This window comes from Leucoraja erinacea, unplaced genomic scaffold, assembly GCF_028641065.1.
Source record: "Leucoraja erinacea ecotype New England unplaced genomic scaffold, Leri_hhj_1 Leri_186S, whole genome shotgun sequence".
Lineage (NCBI taxonomy): Eukaryota > Metazoa > Chordata > Chondrichthyes > Rajiformes > Rajidae > Leucoraja > Leucoraja erinaceus.
In genome coordinates this window covers 133216-156575 of record NW_026576087.1, presented here as the reverse complement: position 1 = coordinate 156575, position 23360 = coordinate 133216, and the positions used below count along the sequence as shown (strand labels likewise).

Genomic DNA, 23360 nt, shown 5'->3' with positions numbered 1-23360 from the left:
CGCTGAGTTACTCCAGCACTCTGAAACGTCACCTATCCATGTTCTCCACAGATGCTGCCTGACCCGCTGAGTTACTCCAGCACTCTGAAACGTCACCTATCCATGTTCTCCACAGATGCTGCCTGACCCACTGAGTTACTCCAGCACTCTGTGAAACGTCACCTATCCATGTTCTCCACAGATGCTGCCTGACCCGCTGAGTTACTCCAGCACTCTGTGAAACATCTTTCTTTTCTTCCCAGTTAATATTTGTTTCCAACTGGAGCGAGAGTTCTCATTCATTCCTATCCTAATATTCTCCATACTTCTCCACATTAACTGGTGGGAAGCAGAACAATGGGAAGGATAGTTCACCACATTAACTGGTTCTACATTTCTATTCTATGCCAGGGTCACATCGAGAAGACTTCATTAATTTGATTTGCAAATAATCTTGAATGGAATATATATGGGTGAGGTGCCGGTAGACTGGAGGGTGGCTAATTCGAATGGCCCACTCCTGCACCTATTGGTTATAATTCGTATGTCTCTTTTTAAGGGAGAACTTCAAGGAAACACCTGGAAACTTTTAGTTTAATATCTGTGGGAGGCAAATTACTGGAGTGGATTCTGAGGGATATGATTTATATGCATTTGGCTAGACAGGTTTGTATCCAACCTGATCTTGATATCACACTCGCTATGATTTTAGAGATACAATTTCTCTGTGGCAACAGTTCCTTCCGTCCACCATGTCCGCGATGACCAGCAGTCACCCCGTACTTTAGCACTATTCTACAAGATCCCGGCGTTTGCAGTTTCTTGTGTCTCCTGCTCCGATCTAAATTATTTGTTTGTGGCCAACTATTTTGCATAGAATGATTTAGAGACATACAGCACGGAAAGAGGCCCTTCAGCCCATCTCATCCATGCCTACCAACATGTCGCATCTACACTAGTCCCACCTGCTGGCATTTGGCCCAATTATGCCCCTCTCTTACAAAAGATTTCGGCAATCTTGTTTTATTTCCCTTTAGTCTTTGAATTTTTTCTCTGAGGATGTTCATAAGTTAGAAAGACAGAATTCGGGACATCAACTCTACTACGCCATTCAATCATGGCTGTTCTATCCTTCCCTCTCAACCCTATTCTCCTGCCTTCTTCCCGTAACCCCTGACAAGATGAGATTTATCCCAAGACTTACCGTAACTCCCAGTCTTGTTGGCACAGATGACGGCACCAAAAAGGTTTGGATGGTACTTTTGGATTCTTCTAATAACTTTCTGGCAGGCGGTGATTGGATCAATTCCCATTCTCATGTATTCCACTGCCTGGTAGCTGGGTTGGCAAACAAAACAGATGAATACCCACATTGTAAATGTACTGCATGTGCACTTTACCAAGGCTAGAAAATAAACTTTCTGCAAACTACTCAGCATTTATCTGTATGACTATACACATTGATAAATCTGAACCAATTTAAATTATAAGAAAATGAACATTAAAAAAAACTGCAGATGCTGGAAATCTGAAAAAGAAAAACCCTAGGACCACTCACCACTATAGGCAGCATTCAGTGAAAAGTCAGATTAGATCAGGTTAGACAAAAGTGCTGGAGAAACTCAGCGGGTGCAGCAGCATCTATGGTGCAAAGGAAATAGGCAACGTTTCGGGCCGAAACCCTTCTTCAGACTGATATCAGGTTAGTTTGTTTAAACCGGGATGTGGAGAGAATGCAGAGAATTATAGGCCGGTGAGCCTCACGTCAATGGTAGGGGAATTATTGGAGAAGATTCTTTGGGATAATGTGTAAGAAAGACCTGATTTTTTTAATTTCAGGGTTTCTGAAGAAGGGTCTTGACCCAAAAGGTCACCCATTCCTACTCTCCAGAGATGCTGCCTGTCCCGCTGAGTTACTCCAGCATTTTGTGTCTACCATTCTTTGGGATAGAGCAGTTCCAGAGTGGAATGTCCACATTGGGGTTGAGGTGAATCGGCCAGTACATTGGCTTATTGATGGTCATCGCCGACTCAGTGGGCCAGTTTCAGGCTGAATGTGGTGGGAGTTCCCGTACCTTGGGAGGAATCGCATCATGATGTCTCCATTCCCGGTCGCAGCTGCTGCTCCAGCTGTGCTGTCGGCATAGGCACCCGCTCCAACGATCGGGGAATCCCCTACACGGCTGTAAAACAGACACACCCACATATCACACACCCATCACTGCCCACGGCATCACCTATGATGGTCATTACCAGAAACATGCCAAATAGTAAATAGGGATTAAGAACATAGAACACCGTTGGGCGGCACGGTGGCGCAGCGGTAGAGTTGCTGCCTCACAGCGCCAGAGACCCTGTTCCATCCTCACTACGGGTGCTGTCCAGGCACTCCGGTTTCCTCCCACACTACAAAGACGTACAGGTTTGGAGATTAATTGGCTTGGTAAAAATGTAAATTGTGAGATGGTACAAACTCTGTACAGACCAGCACCCTGTAGTCAGGATGGATCCCGGGCCTCTAGCGCTGTGAGGCAGCAACTCTACCGCTGCTCCACCATGCTGTTCCATAACCAGTGAAGGCAACGTGGGGATTCAACCAGCTTGGCTGTCGATGTACAGAGTTTTAATTCCAATAGGAGCGATTATTGCAGAAGGTTTGATAGTCGCACAGTGAGCAATTTGTAATTTTCAGGCTAATTTTAGGATTTTAGTATCATTTCGTTCACTCTCCGACACATTTAAAAGCATTGGTTGGCATTAATAGCCATAACCTTATAGCACAGAATGTTAAACAGCGTATGATTTACAACTTGGCAGTAATTTTCACCTCTGCTGTCTGGGTGGTATTGCAGAGAGTAAATTGATCTGATGACTTTCATTCCATAATACATTTGTCTCACCAATTTAACGCCAATTTTCTACTAAGCAGTGGTATTAAGCCTGTGGCTATTCATGGAAGCAAGTGTGTTACATAAGTATGGTAATGTAGGACGGCATAGTGGTGCAGCTGGTAGAGCTGATGCCTCACAGCGCCAGAGACACAGATTGGATCCAAACCTCAGGTGCTGTCTGTGTGGAGCCTGCCTGTGACTGCGTGAGTTTCCTCCAGGTGTTTAAGTTAGAGTTAAGTTAGTACAGTTTAAGTTAGAGTTACAACGCGGAAACAGGCCCTTCGGCCCACTGAGTCAGCTTTGACCAACGATCCCCGCACATTTACACCATCCTACACACATGAGGGACAATTTACAATTATACCAAGCCAATTAACCTATAAACCAATAGACAATAGGTGCAGGAGTAGACCATTCAGCCCTTCAAGCCAGCACCGCCATTTACTGTGATCATGGCTGATCATCCACAATCAGTACCCCGTTCCTGCCTTCTCCCCATATCCCTTGACTTCGCTATCTTTAAAAGCTCTGTCTAGCTCTCTCTAGAAAGCATCCAGAGAGCATCTTTACGTATTTGGTGTGGGAGGAAACCGAAAACCGATGATCTCGGAGAAAACCCACGCTGGTCACGGGGAGACGATACCATCTGCGTACAGACAGCACCCGTAGTCAGGATCGAACCCGGGTCCCTGGCGCTGTGAGGCAGCATCTCTACCACTGCGCCACCGTCCCGCTCCGGTTTCTTCCCATATCCCAAAGGTGTGCGGGTTTGAAGGTTAGTTGGCCTCTGTGAATTGCCCATAGGGAGCGAATAAGAAAGTGAGATAACATAGAACTACTATGAATGAGCGATCAATAGTCAGCATGGACTCAGTGGGCCCAATAGCCTGTTTCAATGCTGCTTCTCTAAACTAAATGTAAACTTGCAAGTCATTTTACTCTCATCATATAAAGCGTGCTATTTAACAGCCTGAAGAAGGGTCTCCAACTGAAATGTTGCCTGTCCATTCCCTCCACAGATGCTGCCTGACCCACTGAGTTCCTCCAGCACTTTGTGTTTTGCTCAAGATTCCAGCATCTCAGCGCGTATGTGTGTGTGTGCGCGTGTGTGCGCTTGTCTCTCTGTGTGTGCACGCGTGCGCGCGTCTGTGTGTGTGTGTGTCTGTGTGTCTCCATCTCTCTGATATTCAGCATGTTGCTACAATAGCAGTCAATCACAAATAATGCTTGAGGTTAACTTTATCGTCAATACTGGGAGTAACCAGATCATCTTAGCTCAAATGTTAAATTCTCGTTTAGTTTAGTTGAGTTCAGAGATACAACGTGGAAACAGACCCATCGGTCCACCAAGTCCGCACCGACCATCGATCACCCATTCACACTAGTTCTATGTCATCCCACTTTCTCATCCACTCCCTGCACACCAGGGTCAATTTATAGCGGGCAGATTAACCCACAAACCCGCACGTCTCCTAATGTTGATGTGATAAGGTGAACGTCTTTGGGATGTGGGAGAAAACTGGAGCACCTGGAGGAAACCCACGCAGTCACAGAGAGAATGTACAAACTCCACACAGGTAGCATCCGGAGTCAGGATTGAACCCGGGTCTCTGGCACTGCGAGGCAGCAGCTCTACCAGTGCGCCACTGCGCCGCCCTGTAAATCCTTATGTTATGGAGAGGAACAGGGGTGAAGTAAGGAGAGGTAGTGAAAAGACTGAAAGAGACAGAGGCAGATGAACATGTAGACACACAGATAAACAGTTTTATGAAGCTTTAGATCACACTCTTTCTTAGGCCCCCTTCGGTCGTGGCTGACCATGGGTGTCTCCAGGGTGCTATTCCCTATATGGAGGATGCCTGTGCGTGACTTTGTTTAACGTGGGGAGACTGGTGCACAGACAGCCACCCCACGGTCCTTGACAGATCTGGGTCAGGATCCAGTGGCGTGGAGTCCAAGACGACCAGAGACCCTTTTCTGCTGCAGCCTTCATCCGCCTTCCCAGCCGTTGTGACGCTCCACTAAGGTCAGCCATCGTCCTCCGCCTGTTCCACCGTTGAGGTCTTGGTTGGATTTCTCTTTGTCAGACACCTCCCCCTCGACCTTACCGCCATGGGTGGCCCTACCAGCAGCATCGCTCCAGACGGCATCGCTCTCAGGATCTCAGGACCACACAAGCTTCTCCACCACAACAAGGTGACAATCCACGGAGATCATACATACCCATGGATTTTATGGATCTGCCCATTGGTCGATGTTCCTGCTGCGATATTCCCAAACTTATCAATTGCAATTAAACCTGATTCAAAATCAGAAAATATATTAAATTATACAAGAGATGCTGGGCTAGCGCTTCTCAATATGTACAAAACACAGCGATATAGAGTCATGGAGCTGCAGCACAGAAACAGCTCCTCCAGCCCACCTTGCCAATGTCAACCAAGTTGGCAAACTGAGCTAGTTAGATGGCATGTTTAAGAAGGATCTGCAGATGCTGGAAAAATCGAAGGTAGACAAAAATGCTGGAGAAACTCCGCGGGCGAGGCAGCATCTATGGAGCGAAGGAATAGGTGACGTTTCGGGTCTCGACCCTTCTTCACTGAAGAAGGGTCTGAGGAAGGGTCTCGACCCGAAACATCGCCTATTCCTTCGCTCCACAGATGCTGCCTCGCCCGCTGAGTTTCTCCAGCATTTTTGTCTACCTTTCTTTTAGTTAGTTGGCATAATGTGTCCCCAGATGGCACCCAACCCAGGCGACTATTTGTGCGCCAGCCACAGAAGCAGATCTACAATCACATATTACAATCTCACCACATGCATAACTCTCTACTACACTTTAGCTCAGCGGGGACCCTTGGACTACCTTTCATCGGACTTTACTGGCTTTACCTTGCACAAGTCGACATTCCCTTATAGATAATAGTCAATAGGTGCAGGAGTAGGCCATTCGAGCCAGCATCGCCATTCAATTCATGAATGATAGGAGCAGAATTAGACAATAGACTATAGGTGCAGGAGTAGGCCATTCGAGCCAGCAATTCAATGTGATCATGGCTGATCATCCCCAATCAGGCCCTGCCTTCTCCCAATATCCCCTGACTCTGCTATCTTTAAGAGCCCCATCTAGCTCTCTCTTGAAAGTATCCAGAGAACCGGCCTCCATCGCCCTCTGAGGCAGAGAATTCCACAGACTCACAACTCTGTGTGAATCATGTATCTATACACTGTGAACGGCACGATTGTAATCATGTATTGTCTTTCCGCTGGCTGGTTAGCACTCAACAAAAGCTTTTCACTGTACCTCGGGACACGTGACAATAAATTAAACGGAACTGAACTAGTCCCATGTCCGTGCATTTGGCACATGTCCTCCATAACTCTTCCTATCAATATATCTGTCCAAATGTCTTCTAAAAGTCATAATTGAACCTGCTGCTATCGCTTCCTCTGGCAGCTTATTTCAGACACGAAAAGCTGCAGTAAATCAGCGGGTCGGGCAGCATCTCTGGAGAAAAGGTTTGAGATGTTTGTCAGGAGACTGTGAGACCCCTGAACTAATATCTGAAGTTTCTCCCTATACAGCCTATTGCCCTCTGAATTAAAATGTTGCCCCTGGGGTCCCTCTTAAATCTCTCTCCTGTCACCTTTAAACTGTGCCCTCTAGCATTATTTCAGTTTATCTCAGTTTCAGTTCAATTTAATGTCACGTGTACTGAGGAACAGTAAAAAGCTTTTGTTGCGTGCTAACTGGTCAGCGGAAAGACAATCTATATAATTAAAAGTCTCATCTTGACCACTTCCTGTTTGCGCTGTGCTTTGATTTTAGAAAAAACGCTACCATATATGGCTGTGATTTTTTGGCCATCGTACTCAGAGTCCCCCTCCGCTGCGCAAGCCTTGAGGAGTTTTCCCATCGATGAAAAATAAAAGACTTGTTAGCGTTTAAAAAATCTTGAGATTCTCTCTCCTGTCAGTCACCGACATGAAAGCCACACCCCTTCCGGTGGGAGGGAGGACATTAAAACCCAGAAGTGTGGGCGTGGCTCAGTCTGCAAGATGGCGAAGGAGAGGTCACAACTGTCTGAGCTGGGAATCTACAGAACACTGTGTATGCAATGTACTTGAATAAATTATTTGTTAGCCCTTAATGAATATGAAATTAGTTATGCGGCCTGCCTTGTGCTTGAAATTGCAATGGCAATGGAAATGTAGTGAAAATACAATGAGCTGTTGGCTTGAGCCTGCCCTGTGCTTGAAAGTGCAATGGGAATGGAAATTAAGTGAAAATGCAATCAGCTGTTTGGCTTGGGCCTGCCCTGTGCTTGAAACTGCAATGCCAATGGAAATGAAGTGAAATGCAATCAGCTATTCGGCTTGAGCCTGCCCTGTGCTTGAAAGTTCAATGGCAATTAAATGAAAATACAATCAGCTGTTTGGCTTGGTCTGCCCTGTGCTTGAAACTGCAATGGCAATGGAAGTGAAATGAAAATGCAATGAGCTATTTGCCTGCCCTGTTTGAAACTGCAATGCAATTGGAAATTGTAATGTATTCATGTAAATGCTAATAGAATAGAACAGAATGCCTTTTATTGTCATTCAAACAGCTTGGTTTGAACAAAATTGCATTTTCTATAGTCTTACATTACAAAAAAACCCAAGACACACACTTAACACAGTTTACATAAACATCCATCACAGTGGATCTCCAACACCTCCTCACTGTGATTGAAGGCAAAGTCTTATCTCGTCCCTTTGTTCTTCTCCCGCGGTCCAGCAGTCCAACTGCAGCGTCGAGGCGACTGGGGCTCGCGATGTTAAAGCCCCCGGCGTACGATGGTAAGTTCAACAGCCGTTTAAGCCGCGCCGGACGATGTTAGGCCCCGCTCCTAGTCCTTTAAATCCCGCGATACCAGCGGGAGAAGTTGCCGTTGCGGGAGCTCCGAAAAGCACTCCCACCAGGGACCTGGAGCTCCCGATCCTTCTATGCAGAGGACTGTAGTTAAAACAGCATCTGTACAAATCAGCAAGAGTTTGTCAGGTAAACTCAATGTTGTGTCTACGTGGCAAGATGTCGTCCTTGGGATTGTATAACATTTTAGACTGAGGTTATTTTTGTCGAATTCCTCAAGCTGAATAGCGTTTGTACAGCTAAGTTTTAGATGAATTGTTACACCAGAACAGACAGGAATTCGGGGTTTTTGAATGGTCTTTAAAAAATAAACAAAGAGAACAGCGTCCACGGACTACATCGGAAACCTTAGCACTTTTGACAAGAGTAGAGAGCCGTTCAGCTCCTATATGGAGTGAGCAAACATGTTTTTCACGGCTAACAACATAATGGAGATTAGTGGTGAAGGAGAGATAGTGACTGAAACAAATAAGGCCGTTTGCGAACGCATGAAAGCGATTCTGCTCACGGAGATCGGTCCTGAAATGTACGGCACACTCGTGAATCTCCTTGCGCCCATAAAGGCAAAAGAATGTCATTTAATGACATTATGAAGAAGTTGGAGGAGCATTTCAACCCAAAGCCTCTGGAAATTGCAGAAAGCTCTAAATTCAGCACTAGAAACCAGAAGCAGAATAAGACAATCGATGAGTACATTGTTGCCTTCAAAAACTTAACTTTACACTGTAACTTTGGAACCTTTCTTGGACGAGCATTATGCAACAGATTTGTTTGTGGTCCAGTGGATGAACAAATTCAGTCCAAACTCATGAACACTCCAGATCTCACATTTGAGAAAGCATGCAAGATTGCTACCACAATGGAGATGGCATCAAAGAATGCTTGCGAGTTTCGCCCACCACAAACTGCAGTGGGCGTTTACAGTCACAAGGCAGTGCCAAAGGCCAAACCAAGAGGTGCTAAACCAAAAACAAAGTGTTGTGGGGAGCCAAGTTCAGCCAGTTGTTATCGTTGCAACGGTAATCACTCCTCCCAATTTTGTCCGTTCAAAAGGGCCAAGTGCTATAACTGCCAGAAGAAAGGCCATATAGCCTCAGCATGTTGGGCCAAGCTTAAAACAGGAAACTAACAATCTGCGGGGAATCAAGCAACAACACTAGAGAGGAGTTCACAACTTGGAGATGAACCCAGATGGAAATGAACTTGGGTTGTACACCATTTATGCAACCAACATCGATAAGCCTACAACCAGCCAAGGCAAGGACTTTCAAACTAAACTATTGATTAATGAACAGTTAATCGATATGTGTTATGACACGGCAGCAGATTGTTCGGTCATGAGCAGAGACCTGTACGAAACAAAGTTCCCACAGATACCATTGTTTGAGAGTAAGGTCAAGCTGAGAACCTACTCGGGTGAAGTTTTGGAGTCTTGTGGACAAATGAACTGTAAAATTCAGCATAATGGTCAGTCAGTAACACTGCCCATCATAGTGGCCAGCTACAGAAATAAACCAACCCTCCTTGGAAAGGATTGGCTGAGTAGAATAGAATTAGACTGGAAGAACATTTTCTGTGTCGATTTGACCAAATCACGTCTTGAAAACGTCATAAGCAAACATGCAAACATTTTTGCTGACAGTTACACGGGAATAACATGGTACTCTGCACACATTTGACTTAAGCAAGATGTGAAACCTGTGTATTGTCGACCAAGACCTGAACCATATGCACTAAATCACCAAGTGGAGGAAGAACTCGACAAGTTAGAGCGGAACGGAGTACACGTGAAGACAGACCAGAGTAACTGGGCAACGCCAATTGTGGCCGTAACCAAGGCTGATAAAACTGTTCAACAATGTGGTGACTACAAAGTCACAATCAACCAAGCTGTTGATGATGAACAATATCCGTTACCAACCTCACAAGATCTGTACGCAGAACTTAGTGGAGCAAGAGTCTTCACTAAACTGGATTTATCTCACGCTTACGCCCAACTCAATGTCGATAAGGAAAGTCAGCGGTACTTGACTATCAACACACATAAGGGCTTGTATTCATATACAAAGCTGCCCTATGGTGTGAAATCCTCCCCGAAAATGTTCCAGTCTGTCATGGACCAAATGTTACAAGGCACTGTGTGTGCAACCAGGATGACGTACATATATTTACAGAGGGCATGATAGAACATCTGGAAATCCTCGAGCAAGTTCTCACACGACTGAATTGCCACAATGTCAAACTGCGACAAAGTAAATGTGCATTTGCGCAGTCAGAGATGGTCTACCTTGGACTCAACGTGGATGCCAACGGACTTCGCCCTGTGAAGGCGCAAGTGGAAGCAATAGTGAATGCTCCAAAACCCAACACTGTGTCAGAGCTGTGATCATTCTCAGTTGTTGATTCATCTTTGGCTGGAATCATTTGATCAACATGTACACTTTTGATCCGATCTCCAACTTCAACTAAGTATCTTTTTGTTCCACACACTTCCACTATCTTCCCAACATCCCATTTGTCTCGACTGGACGTCGGGAGGACTGAGAACACAAACCTGCTCATATGGCTTGAAGTACCTCTCCTTTTTGTGAGAGGCAAAATGGCGTTTTTGACCTGTTTTTGTTCAACTCTCAAAGCCAATTTGGGTTGAACTAGACTTGGGCTTTTTCTTAGCCTTCTCTTCATCAGCAGTTCTGCAGGTGAGTAACCTGTTGTTGTGTGGTTCTGTACTTCAGCAAGAAACTAGCCAAACGATGTTTCATGCTGAGCTTTGAACTACCCTGCAAAACCTGTTTCTTGAGCATCTTTGACAACTCTAACTGACCTTTCCGCTGCCCCGTTAGAGGCTGGATGGTATGGGGAAACAACGTAATATAACAGAAATGAAATTGAGTTGTTTGGCCGGCCTGAAACCACTAATTTCGTCCCACAAGGCCCCAATTAGCCGAGAAACCAGTCCCTTTTGCCCAAAATGCCCGTATTAGCCCAGGAGGATCATTTTGGCCCAAAAGGCCAGACCAGGAAAGGTCCAGAAAAAGTGCCTTTCACTGAGATTTCACTCAGATTTTTTTTTAAAGAGCCCCTTCGGCCCATCAGGCCTGAACTAGCCCATGAGTCCCTTCGGCCCATCAGTAAGTATTCCCCTGCTAGTATTAAACCTCACCCCAGTATTTTTCTCCCTCCCTTCATTTGCTCCCTGTGAGATCCAGGCCAGGATAGACTTTCCTCCTTCATTGGTGTGATCTGCAGAAAAATATGAAAAATGTCTAAAATTTGATTCTCCACCCTCTCCCCCTTCTCTCTCACACAGAGTCTCTCACCTGTTTTGGATAGAATTTCTGGCAGTTTCTGAGCTGCCAGCCCACCAGACCTGAGTGTGAGCTGCCAGCCCACCAGGCCTGAGTGTGAGCTGCCAGCCCACCAGGCCTGAGTGACTGAGCTGCCAGCCCACCAGGCCTGAGTGACTGAGCTGCCAGCCCACCAGGCCCGAGAGACTGAGCTGCCAGCCCACCAGGCCTGAGTGACTGAGCTGCCAGCCCACCAGGCCCGAGAGACTGAGCTGCCAGCCCACCAGGCCCGAGAGACTGAGCTGCCAGCCCACCAGGCCCGGGAGACTGAGCTGCCAGCCCACCAGGCCTGGGAGACTGAGCTGCCAGCCCACCAGGCCTGAGAGACTGAGCTGCCAGCCCACCAGGCCTGGGAGACTGAGCTGCCAGCCCACCAGGCCTGGGAGACTGAGCTGCCAGCCCACCAGGCCTGGGAGACTGAGCTGCCAGCCCACCAGGCCTGAGAGACTGAGCTGCCAGCCCACCAGGCCCGAGAGACTGAGCTGCCAGCCCACCAGGCCTGAGTGACTGAGCTGCCAGCCCAAGAATCCCTTCGGCCCACAACACTCATACTAGCGTTCCAGAAAGCGCCCCCCCACTGGCAAGCAGTATTAGAATTGGTGGAGAGGTGGAATATTACGTTGGGGGCCAGCCCTCCCATGTGAACATGGGACCCAACGAGTCCCACTTAGTCTAGTACACAATTATAATTGAGTAATTTGCTGTGTACAGATACATGATAAGGGAATAACGTTTAGTGCAAGATAAAGCCAGTATGGAATCCACTACCCTGGGGAAAGACTGAACATTCAATGTATCCATAACCTCCCTAGATCTTGTACACCTCAATAAGGTCACCCCTCAGACTCGTACGCTCCAAATAATAAAGTTGCTTTCAAACTGAGAGAAGCACTCACCGATTGTGTCGTGGTTGTGGATGTTAGCTCGGTATGCCGACACTCTGTGCTGTTGTGACCCAAGCTCTTTGATTGGTTTATATGGTCCACAAGTTGTCTCAGGATTTGGGAAAACATTCTGTGAAAAATCAGTCAATTTCTCAATCAGTCGTTAAACAACATGGAACAGCTGTTATTCAAGATTCAAGAGATTCATGTGTCCCAGGTAGTACAATGAAATTCTTGCTTTGCTTCAGCACAACAGAATATAGGAGGCATAAATAAATACAGAACAGATCAGTGTGACCATATACCATAGAATATATATATACACACATAAATAATCAGATAAAGTGCAATGGGCTATTAATGTTCAGGGTTTTGTTTGAGTTGAGTTTAATAGCCTGATGGCGGTGGGGAAGCCGCTATTCCTGAACCTGGTTGTTGCAGTCTTCAGGCTCCTGTACCTTCTACCTGAAGGTAGTGGAGAGATGAGTGTGTGGCCAGGATGGTGTGGGTCCTTGATGATACTGCCAGCCTTTTTGAGGCAGCGACTGCGATAGATCCCCTCGATGGACGGGAGGTCAGAGCCGATGATGGACTGGGCAGTGTTTACTACTTTTTGTAGTCTTTCCCTCTCCAGGGCGCTCAAGTTGCCGAACCAAGCCACAATGCAACCGGTCAGCATGCTCTCCACTGTGCACCTGTAGAAGTTAGAGAGAGTCCTCCTTGACAAACCGACTCTCCGTAATCTTCTCAGGAAGTAGAGGCGCTGATGTGCTTTCTTTATAATAGCATCAGTGTTCTCGGACCAGGAAAGAGCTTCAGAGATGTGCACGGCCAGGTATTTGAAGCTCTTGACCCTTTCAACCATTGACCCGTTGATATAAACGGGTCTGTGGGTCCCCATCCTACCCCTTCCAAAGTCCACAATCAGTTCCTTGGTTTTGCTGGTGTTGAGAGCCAGGTTATTGTGCTGGCACCATTTGGTCAAACGGTCGATCTCACTTCTTGTCTGACACATTTCCACCAATACGGACAGACTGTGGTCTGTGAATGAGGAAGTCGAGGATCCAATTGCAGAGGGATGCACAGACACCCTGTTCTGCGAGTTTGGTAACCAGCTTGGAGGGGATGATAGTATTAAATGCCGAGCGGTAGTCAATGAATAACAGCCTGACATATGCGTTTTTGTTGTCCAAGTGGTCCAGAGCATAGTGGAGAGGCAGCGAGATCGCATCCACCGTTGATCTGTTGTGCGGTAAGCGAACTGCAGTGGGTCCAGGGTTTTGTCGAGGTAGGAGTTGATTTGCTCCATGATCAACCTCTCAAAGCACTTCATCACCACCAGCGTTAGTGCCACTGGTCGATAGTCATTGAGGCACGTTGCCTTGCTCTTCTTGGGCACCGGTATAATTGATGCCCTTTTAAAGCAGGTGGGAACCTCAGACCTCAGAAGTGAGAGGTTGAAAATGTCCGTAAAAACTCCAGCCAGTTGGTCCGCACAGGTTTTTAGAACACGACTGGGTATACCATCATCAGGTCCAGGCGCTTTTCGGGGGTTCACCCCTCTGACGGATTTTTTGACCTCGACCTCAGTGACCGAAATACCATCACGACGAATGGGGGCTCAAGAAGGCACATCAGTGTTCTCCTTATCAAAGTGTGGGTAAAACGCATTGAGCTCGTCAGGGAGTGATGTTTCGCCGACATTCGAGCTGCCTCCTGGTTTCGCCTTGTAGGAGGTGATTGCATTCAGGCCCCGCCACAGCTGCCGAACATCTGTCTCATCTTCCAGCTTGGAGCAGAAGTCCCTTATTGACGGTCTTAGCAAGGTCGTATCTGGACTTCTTGTAGACCACTGTATCATCAGACATGAATGCCCGGTGTCTGGAATTCAGAAGAGTGCGGATCTCATAGTTCATCCAAGGCTTCTGGTTAGCATAAATTCAAATTCACACATGCACTGACTACACCGCCCAACACAGACTTCCATCTGTATATATGTATATGATATATGTATATATGTCCCCCCCCCCCATCTCCCTTCTGTTTTTTGTTTTTTTTCTGTTTCTTGTTTTTTTGTGCTAAATTGTATGTATGCACTGAGTACGAGCAGCTTTCAGTTTCACTGTACATGTATAGTGACAATAAATGGCATATCTCTATCTCGGCTTCTGGTTAGGAAACACTCGGAAGGTTTTTGTTGGGATGTAGCCCTCCACACATTTCTTTATGAAGTCTGTAATGACTGTGGCGTATTCATTAAGGTCTCCTCCTGCACCTATTTTCTATGTTTCTACACTGTAAATGGCTCGATTGTAATCATGTATAGTCTTTCCGCTGCTGGTTAGCACGCAACACAAGCTTTTTACTGTACTTCGGTACACGTGACAATAAACTAAACTAAACTGAACTGAACTGGGTGGCACAGTGGCGCAAAGGTAGAGTTGCACCCTCACAGCGCCAGAGACCCAGATTGGATCCTGACTACGGGTGCTGCCTGTACGGATTTTGTACGTTCTCCCTGTGACCTGCGTAGGTTTTCTCCAGTTTACTCCCACATTCCCAAGACGTACAGGTTTACAGGTTAATTGGCTTTGGTAAATTGTAAAAATTGTCCCCAGTGTGGGTAGGTTAGTGCACAGGGTGATCGCTAGTTCATAACTGGTAGGAGCAGAATTACTGACGGGCAGATCCTCCCACAGGTGAGGTTGGCGCTAGCTGTTGGATTAGGGCGTGTGTTGCTGTTGTCCATTATGTGGTGTTGGCGCCTAGTCCCCAGGGTCTTGAACCACTTGCAGTCCTGGTGCTTCAGGCCCACCTGGGGGACATTTCTCCACCTCCCCAGCTCCGACAAAAACAGAGCCCCTTTATTTAGACCCATCTTCACATGGAGGTACTGGGAGCTGTGTGACTCACCTTCCAGCTATTAGGCTGACACTTGTTCTGCAGCCATTCCCAATGCAAGGACAGCGATCTGGTGGTCGTCAAATCTTCACTGAGGAATCCCATGTTCTGAGCAAATATTGAAGCTGTGGGGGAAAACTGTGTTTAAAAAAAATAGCTGGGTGCAAGAATATCGTCAAACGCACTGTTATGGGCCTGTCCCTCATGCCAAATTTTTAGGCAACTGCCGGCAGCTGTCATAGTCGTAGCAGGTCACCGAAAAACCAGCGGCAACCTACGTCATCCTGGCGAGAACCTACGACACCACCTACGTCGGGACAAGTCAAGCTGCGCTCATTGGCGTCAAACCCACTGTCAGCGAAAATTTTTCAACATGTTGAAAATTTAGCGCCGACCAGAAAGATGCTACGACTTTTTGCGCGACTGAGGAGACATGACTCCTGGCGAACATGTGGCGACAAACTAGTCACTTGTAGTTGCCTAAATATTTACCTAAGTGGGACAGGCCCATTAAAGTGGACATGGGGTTGAGTGAGTGATAAGGAGACAAGACATGGGTGCAATGTGCAGAATAATAAGGTTATTTATTAAACAGAAATATTAAATGGAATATTTTTAAATGATGCGACCCCAGAATGATATGGGTGGCACGGTGGCGCAACGGCAGAGTTGCTGCCTCACATCGCCAGAGACCCGGGTCGATCTTGACTATCGGTGCTGTCTGCTTGGAGTTTGTACGTTCTCCCTGTGACCGTGTGGGTTTTCCCCGGGTGCTCCGGTTTCCTCCCACACTCCAAAGACGTGCAGGTTTGTAGATTAATTGGCTTTGGTAAATATTGTAAATTATCCCTCGTGTGTGTAGGATAGTGCTGGTGTACGGGGATTGCTGGTCAGCGTGAGGACTCGAAACTAAACTAAGGGACCTGGATACATATGAAATATTACACTATATGAAATATTACACCAATAAATTTAAAAGAAAATGGTGATTTGACCCTTTTTATTTTAGAGGGCGAGATGAAAGAGTGCTCACGAATAGTCATCTTAGTGGAACTATGTGGATCTCAGCTGGAATAAATTATAATTATTCTAACAAATACAATTTTATATATATAAATCGTGGTTTTGTGTGTGTGTACTACCACAGACTTGTTTTATTTTCTAACTGCGTTTAGCACTAATGACTAGTGGATACAGGAAACTGTAGATGCTGCATTAATTCCAGAGACATTTCAGAACCCTGGGGGTTGCAAGATGGCGAGTCCTGTTCCAGAAGTGGATCTAATGTACCTCAGATCAAGTATGGTTTTTAAGGGAGAGTTGCTGCCTTACAGCTCTCAATCCTGACCTTGGGTGCTGTCTGTACGGAGTTTGTACATTCTCCTGTGACTGCGGGGGCTCTGGTCCTTCGGTCCAACTTGCCCACGCCAGCCAACATGTCCCAGCTCCACTAGTCCCACATACCCTTGTTTAGTCAATATCCCTCCCAACCTATCTTATCCATGTTCCATGATTTGACCAGGTAGCATGCAGAACAAGCTTTACACTGTACCTCTGTACACATGGTGTCAGGGGTTATGGGGCGATGGCAGGAGAATGAGGTTGAGAGGGATAGATCACCCATGATTGAATGGCGGAGTAGACTTGATGGGCCGAATGGCCTAATTCTGCTCCCATCACATGACAATAATAGGGACCATTGAGAAGATCCAAAGTTTTGATGAAATGCAGAAGCTGGGAGAGTTGTACGGTCTGTCGATGAGGATGTGAGCTTGATTACCTGACTCTCCCACCAGCAGCGTGTGAGTGCTGTGCTCCATTACTGCTCGAGCCACACTGATCGCACTTTTAACCCTCCGCAGGTCCCCGACTGCCCCAACCTCCATCGTGTCACTGCAGATACAACACAAATCACATCAGAGTGATATAGGCAGATTCACTGGCCTCAAGATCATAGATTTAGTTTAGTTTATTGTTTCGTGTATCGAGGAACTGTGAAAAGCTTTTGTTACATGCTAACCAGTCAGTGGTAAGACAATACATGATTACAATCGCCATCCACTGTGTACAGATACATGATAAAGGGAATAACGTTTAGAGCAAAGTAAAGTCCAGTAAAGTCTGATTAAAGATTGTCCGAGGGTCTCCAACGAGGTAGATGGTAGCTCAGGACCGCTCTCTCGGGTTGATAGAACTAGATTCAGATTAGTTGTCGATAGATTCAGGGACAGTTTCTTCCAGGCTGATATCAGGCAACTGATATCACTTGTTGGTGTTAAGACGGTTCAGTTGCCTGCTACTGACTGACTAGATTACTGACCTAAGTGTGAGGTGTAGCATTTTGGGAAGTCAAACCAGGTCAGGGCCTTCAAAGTGAATGGCAGGGCTCAGGGGAGTGTTGTAGAACAGAGGGATCTGGGAGTGCAGGTACATGGTTCACTGATAGTGGTGTCACAGGCAAGTAGGGTGGTGAAGCAGACTTTTGGCACACTGGTCTTCATCAGTCAGGGAATTGAGTACAGAAGATGTTACAATTGTACAAGACTTTTGTGATGCTGAATTTGGAGTACTTTGTTCAGTTTGTATCTCCGTGTTGTATGAAGTATGTCTTTAAGGGAAAGAGTGCATAGAAGTTTTAACGAGGGTGTTGCCTGGGCTCATAAAAACATAGAAACACAGAAAATAGGTGCAGGAGGAGGCCATTTGGCCCTTTGAGCCAGCATGGCCATTCATTGTGATCATGGCTGATCGTCCCCAATCAATAACCCGTGCCTGCCTTCTCCCCATATCCCTTGATTCCACTAGCCCCTAGAACTCTATCAAACTCTCCCTTAAATCCATCCAGTGATTTGGCCTCCACTGCCCTCTGCGGCAGGGAATTGCACAAATTCTCAACTCTCTGGGAGAAAAAGTTTTTTCGCACCTCAGTCTTAAATGGCCTCCCTTTTATTCTAAGACTGTGGCCCCTGGTTCTGGACTCGCCCAATATTGGGAACATTTTTCCTGCATCTAGCTTGTCCAGTCCTTTTATAATTTTATATGTTTCCATAAGATCCCCCTCATCCTTCTAAACTCCAGTGAATACAAGCCTAGTCTTTTCAATCTTTCCTCATATGACAGTCCCGCCATCCCAGGGATCAATCTCGTGAACCTATGTTGCACTGCCTCAATCACAAGGATGTCCTTCCTCAAATTTGGAGAACAGCACCGTACGCAATACTCCAGCTGTGGTCTTACCAGAGCCCTATACAACTACAGAAGAACCTCTCTACTCCTATACTTAAATCCTCTTGTTATGAAGGCCAACATTCCATTAGCTTTCTTCGAGGGCTTGAGCTATAGGGAGAGGTTGTACAGACTAGGACTATATTCTCTGGAGTGCTGGGGGCTAATGCCTGGTTAAACTGATCTTATTTGCCTGTACATGATCCATATCCCTCCATTCCCTGCACTTACATGTGACTATCCAAAAGCTTCTTCAAAGCCATTATCATATCATTCAAGATCCTCCCACCCCCGTCTGTGTACAAAATCTTGCCCCGCACATAGACAATGACAATAGACAATAGATGCAGGAGTAGGCCATTCGGTCCTTCGAGCCAGCACCGCCATTCAATGTGATCATGGCTGATCATCCCCAATCAGTATCCCGTTCCTGCCTTCTCCCTGATTCCACTATTTTTAAGAGTCCTATCTAGCTCTCTCTTGAAAGCATCCAGAGAACCGGCCTCCTCCGCCCTCAGAGGTAGGGAATTCAACAGACTCACCACTCTGTGAGAAAACGCGTTTCCTCGTCTCCATTTTAAATGGCTTACTCGTGATTCTTAAACAGTGGCCCCTGGTTCTGGACTCCCCCAACATCGGGAACATGTTTCCTGCCTCTAGCGTGTAAAACATCTCCATTAAACATTCCCCCTCTCACCTGATATAACTCTGCTCTCTAGTGTTGGACATTCCACCCTGGGAGAAAAGGTTCCACCCTGGGAGGGGAACGTGCAAACTCCACACAGACTGTAATGGAGGTCAAGAACGAACCCGGGTCTCTGGCATGGTGAGGCAGCGGCTCTAGAAATTGCAACACTGTGCCTGCTTGTGACCAGTTTACAAGATAATTTGAATGTAACCCCGTCAATACATGGAAACAAAACCTTAGGAAGTGTGACAGAGTTTATGTAATAATTAGGCAATATGTAACGGTAGCCAGGCTCGATTCTTACCCGTTCATAATCATGGCATCCAATGTTGTCTCCCCGCGTTCGTCCGGGCTCCCTCCATACCCCACGGTGCCGTCACACTGCGCATCCTCACACCAGCTGCATCCCTGTTCCACCGCATCTAACACTGAGCCCCCCGATGCAATGGTGCTCCACGCTAGACCACACACACACACACACAGACACACACAGACACACACACACAGACACACAGTGAGGAAGCAGGTTTAGGTTCATTATTGTCACGTGCACCGAGCTACAATGAAAGGATTGTTTTGCATTCTATCCAATTAGTTCGGATGATACGACACATAAATACAATCAGCTCAAACTCAAGTACAATAGGTAGACAATAGGTGCAGGAGTAGGCCATGCATGGCTATCCCCAAGTACATACCACTTGGCCACACAGCCATTCAATGTCACAATCACATCCCCAGGTTCATAAAAGCCGTACAGCCATAACTTCTCTCCAATGTATCACTTGATGATCATGAGTGCATCCCCTCCGCTATCTGTAAGAGCCTACAGCCTCTCTCAACGTATCCGCTGATCATCGCCCACATCCTCACACAGAGCCCAGGCCTTCTCTCAATCTCTCACTTGAGGAATCAACCTCTGATTGTAAAGTGCCTCTCAGGGATCTGGGAGAAGTGACACACTCCTTTTAAATGGAATGTCCAGACAGATTCGTGTGCCCCATCTAGTTGCCTCTAGAACAGACACATAAAACGTGATCTGAAACACATCAATTTCCCTAACAACCTCCTTGTCTCATTTAAGAGACAATCCAATCTACCCAATATGGCTCCCCTTTCATCATTCTAAACAAGAGTGTACTCCAGCTGAAACTCGAGCCATTCTCTCAGCATAGATGTCTATACAATACAATTTCTTGTAAGCCTTTATCAATAGAACCTTATAATCCTAGCCAATGTACTCATGCAAACATAGATCCCATTCATCATTCCTCAAATCTGGTCCAAACTATTCAATGCCAATCCTCCTCTGATCATCAGCATACTAAGTTCCTGTTCCAATTGCAGATTAACCTCTGGTACTCTCCCTCTCCTCAACAAAATTAAACTCCTCATTCATAAAGAGCAATAGGGGAAAATTCCCTGAATCAATTCTCAATTGTTAAAAACCTAATACATGAGTTCCAAATCGACGGTTCCATAATCAAAAGTAGGGGTTCCAAAATTTACCTCCGGTTTTCCATTATACTCAATATGGGCCCAGATACAGAGGTGAATCTGGACTGCGTGTTTCTCCTTCAGCCATCGTGGATCATTTCCTTCCTCTCTTGTGTGCTGATCCAAACCCACAATACTGTAAGTCATGTAATCTTGCCTAGGAGAACATCGTTACTGCAATCCTCATACTGAATTGAAAGTCAAGAGGTACAAGCCCAGCTGCTTGAATGGAACGGAAGTCAGAATTTGATACGATTAAGCCATCCCAGGAATTAACCTTGTAAATAGATAAACGCTGTACTGACTCAGATTGCAGCATAATAGTCCTTCCTCAATTAGTAGACTCAAATTTCTTAAAACCACAGTCAAGTTCACATCACAAAGGACGTCACATATCTCCCAGTTACAATTCAGTCAATTAAGTAAACCTACCTCTGTGGAGACCAAAACTCCTCCAGGTGTTCTCACAGGGGTACAATTGCAGAAACCTCTTTGCTCCTATACTCAACTCCTCAATTACCATAAAGTGCAATTAAACGATAGTATAAAAAGTACAATAAAAGCCATTTTATCATTAGAGCAATGGGGAAGATACAGAGTGCAGAATATAATTCACATCATTGTAGCAGATCAGTTCCAGAGACAAAGTCCAATGTCCACAATGGGGTAGATAGCTTCATTTATTTTTGCCACGTGTACTGAGGTGCAGTGAAACTCTTTTGCTTGCCACGTGCTATCAGTCAAGAAGACTATATATGATTACAATTAAGCCGTCCATAGTGCATAGATAAAGGATACAACATTTACTGCAAAAGTATAACACTGAAGTCCGATAGAGTCCAATTAAAGATCAGTACCCTGGATTATGGAAGGACTTCAGAAGTCTGATCATTCACTTCATGCCTTCAGTATTCTTTGTTCACATTCATAACCTTTGTTTATGATTCCACCATCTCACTACCTTTTATGCTGGCTTGTTCCAAATTTATCTCAAAAAGGAGCAATCATTATTTCAATATGCTGAACGTTAATTCAACAAAAGCCAGAGTTAAAAACCATGTCAACAGACAGATGTGGAGGCCAAGTCAATGGATATTGACAGATTCTTGATCAGTACCAGTGTTAGGGGTTATGGAGAAAAGGCAAGAGAATTGGGTTAGGAAGGAAAGATAGGGTTTCCATTGAGGTAGATGGGAGTTGAGGTTGGTTGGTGATGGGATGGTTCAGTTGCCTGATAACAGCTGGGAAGAAACTGTCCCTGAATCTGGAGGTGTGCGTTTTCACACTTCTGTACCTCTTGCCCGATGGGAGAGGGGAGAAGAGGGAGTGGCCGGGGTGCGACTGGTCCTTGATTGTGCTGCTGGCCTTCCTGAGGCAGCGTGAGGTGTTGATGGAGTCAATGGATGGGAGTCAATGACAGACTGGGCAACATCTACAACTGCAAATACTACTCTCTGCAATTTCTGCGTATCCCTGAATCTGGACAGTTTCTGAAGAAGGGTCTCAACCCGAAACGTCACCTATTCCTTCTCTCTAGAGATGTTGCCTGTCCCGCTAAGTTACTCCAGCATCTTGCGTCTATCCACAGTTTCTTCCCAGCAGTTATCAGGCTATCTTTAGTTGGACTTTGCCTTACACGAAACGTTATTCCCTTTATCCTGTATCTGTTCACTGTGGACGACTTGATTGTAATCATGTATTGTCTTTCCACTGACTGGACAGCACGCAACAAAAGCTTTTCACTGTACCTTGGTACACGTGACAATACACTAAACTCATTTCACTGTTCCATAGCAGGACACATAACATACTCTCAGTGAATGCAGAAACTTCTACAAAATAAGCAACGCCTTTATCTAGAACCCGCCCCTACAGTACACTCCAGGGTGGTGAATCTGTGGGATTCATTGCCACAGAAGGCTGTGGAGGCCAAGTCAGTGGATATTTTTAAGGCAGAGATAGACAGGTTCTTGAATAGCATGGACGGGTGTCAGGGGTTATGGGGAGAAGTCAGGAGAATGGGGTTAGGAGGGAGAGATAGATCAGCCATGATTGAATGGCGGTGTAGACTTGATGGGCCGAAGGGCTTAATTCTGCTCTTATCACATGATCTTATGAACTACCAGCTGCATGCACATTGTGGGGATGAATAGGAGTGGAACTCCCCGCATTGAACAGTGCAGCGCTGCTCCTCAAGAAGTTGCGTGGGTGGGGATTGCAAACAATGCAGGTCAGGAGTGTGCAATGGGTGTGTGCCAGCAAGTGGGGCACTGTGTAACACACTGTGCATGCACCATCATACAGGAACTGTGCAGTGCTGTGTGTGTGTGTGTGTGCGCACCGATACAGGAGCACTGTGTGCACATACATCAAGGCACTGTGCAACATTTCGTGCACCACTGACACACGAGCTGTGCATGCAGCAACACACGGGCAGTGTGCACACCCAGCACACGGGCTCCAGCAACTACGGGCACTGTGGTGTGTGCAGCACCAACACTCACCTCGTCGGGCAGCGCCTGCAAACGCCCAGGTGTTGAGCACCAGGGGCACCTGTGCAGCAGCCGCCGCCTCATGAGCCCAGACCACCCAGCAGCAGCAGCAGCAGCGCCACAACCACAGCGTAGCCCGGGGGGCCCATGGCAACGGCGGCACTCAGCTGTCACTCACACCGCTGCCCGCTGCACCGCTGCACCGCTTCCCCCGTCTACGGTGGCTGCACCAGCTGCAAATGTGCAGTGCACTTACGCCCAAAGTTGTTTTGCTGCAATATGTGCACCAGCCCCTCTGCCCTCCTCCCCGCCTACCCAAGCCCGGCCCCTTCCGATAAAACCACAATGTTTCCTTCAAAGTTTAATTCTCCCTCCCCAGAGCTAAATCAGTCCCCGTCTGTTTTGCAATGCAATCACTTCCCGTTTCCACATGCTCGGTATCCGGGGGGTGCGGTCACTGACAGCAGCTTCAAGCAAAGGCTTCAAATACTGTGCACGCAAAACTCTGCAAACTTTACTTTGCAAAATGCGTTCCTTTAGGCTAATT

General features: G+C 46.5%; 1 protein-coding gene across 1 annotated transcript in view; it reads right to left on the bottom strand.

Moving 5' to 3' along the window:
- LOC129716207 (N(4)-(beta-N-acetylglucosaminyl)-L-asparaginase-like) overlaps positions 1 to 23058 on the bottom strand; it is a 30558-nt gene extending 7500 nt beyond the window's left edge. Inside the window, 9 exon segments of the mRNA XM_055666077.1 lie at positions 1184 to 1317; positions 2055 to 2162; positions 5094 to 5169; positions 12023 to 12140; positions 14924 to 15036; positions 16692 to 16804; positions 19129 to 19282; positions 22826 to 22910; positions 22912 to 23058. Of these exon segments, the coding sequence (XP_055522052.1) occupies positions 1184 to 1317; positions 2055 to 2162; positions 5094 to 5169; positions 12023 to 12140; positions 14924 to 15036; positions 16692 to 16804; positions 19129 to 19282; positions 22826 to 22910; positions 22912 to 22962 (952 nt within the window). The 5' untranslated portion in view covers positions 22963 to 23058.
- Between the last annotated feature and the right edge of the window lie 302 nt (positions 23059 to 23360).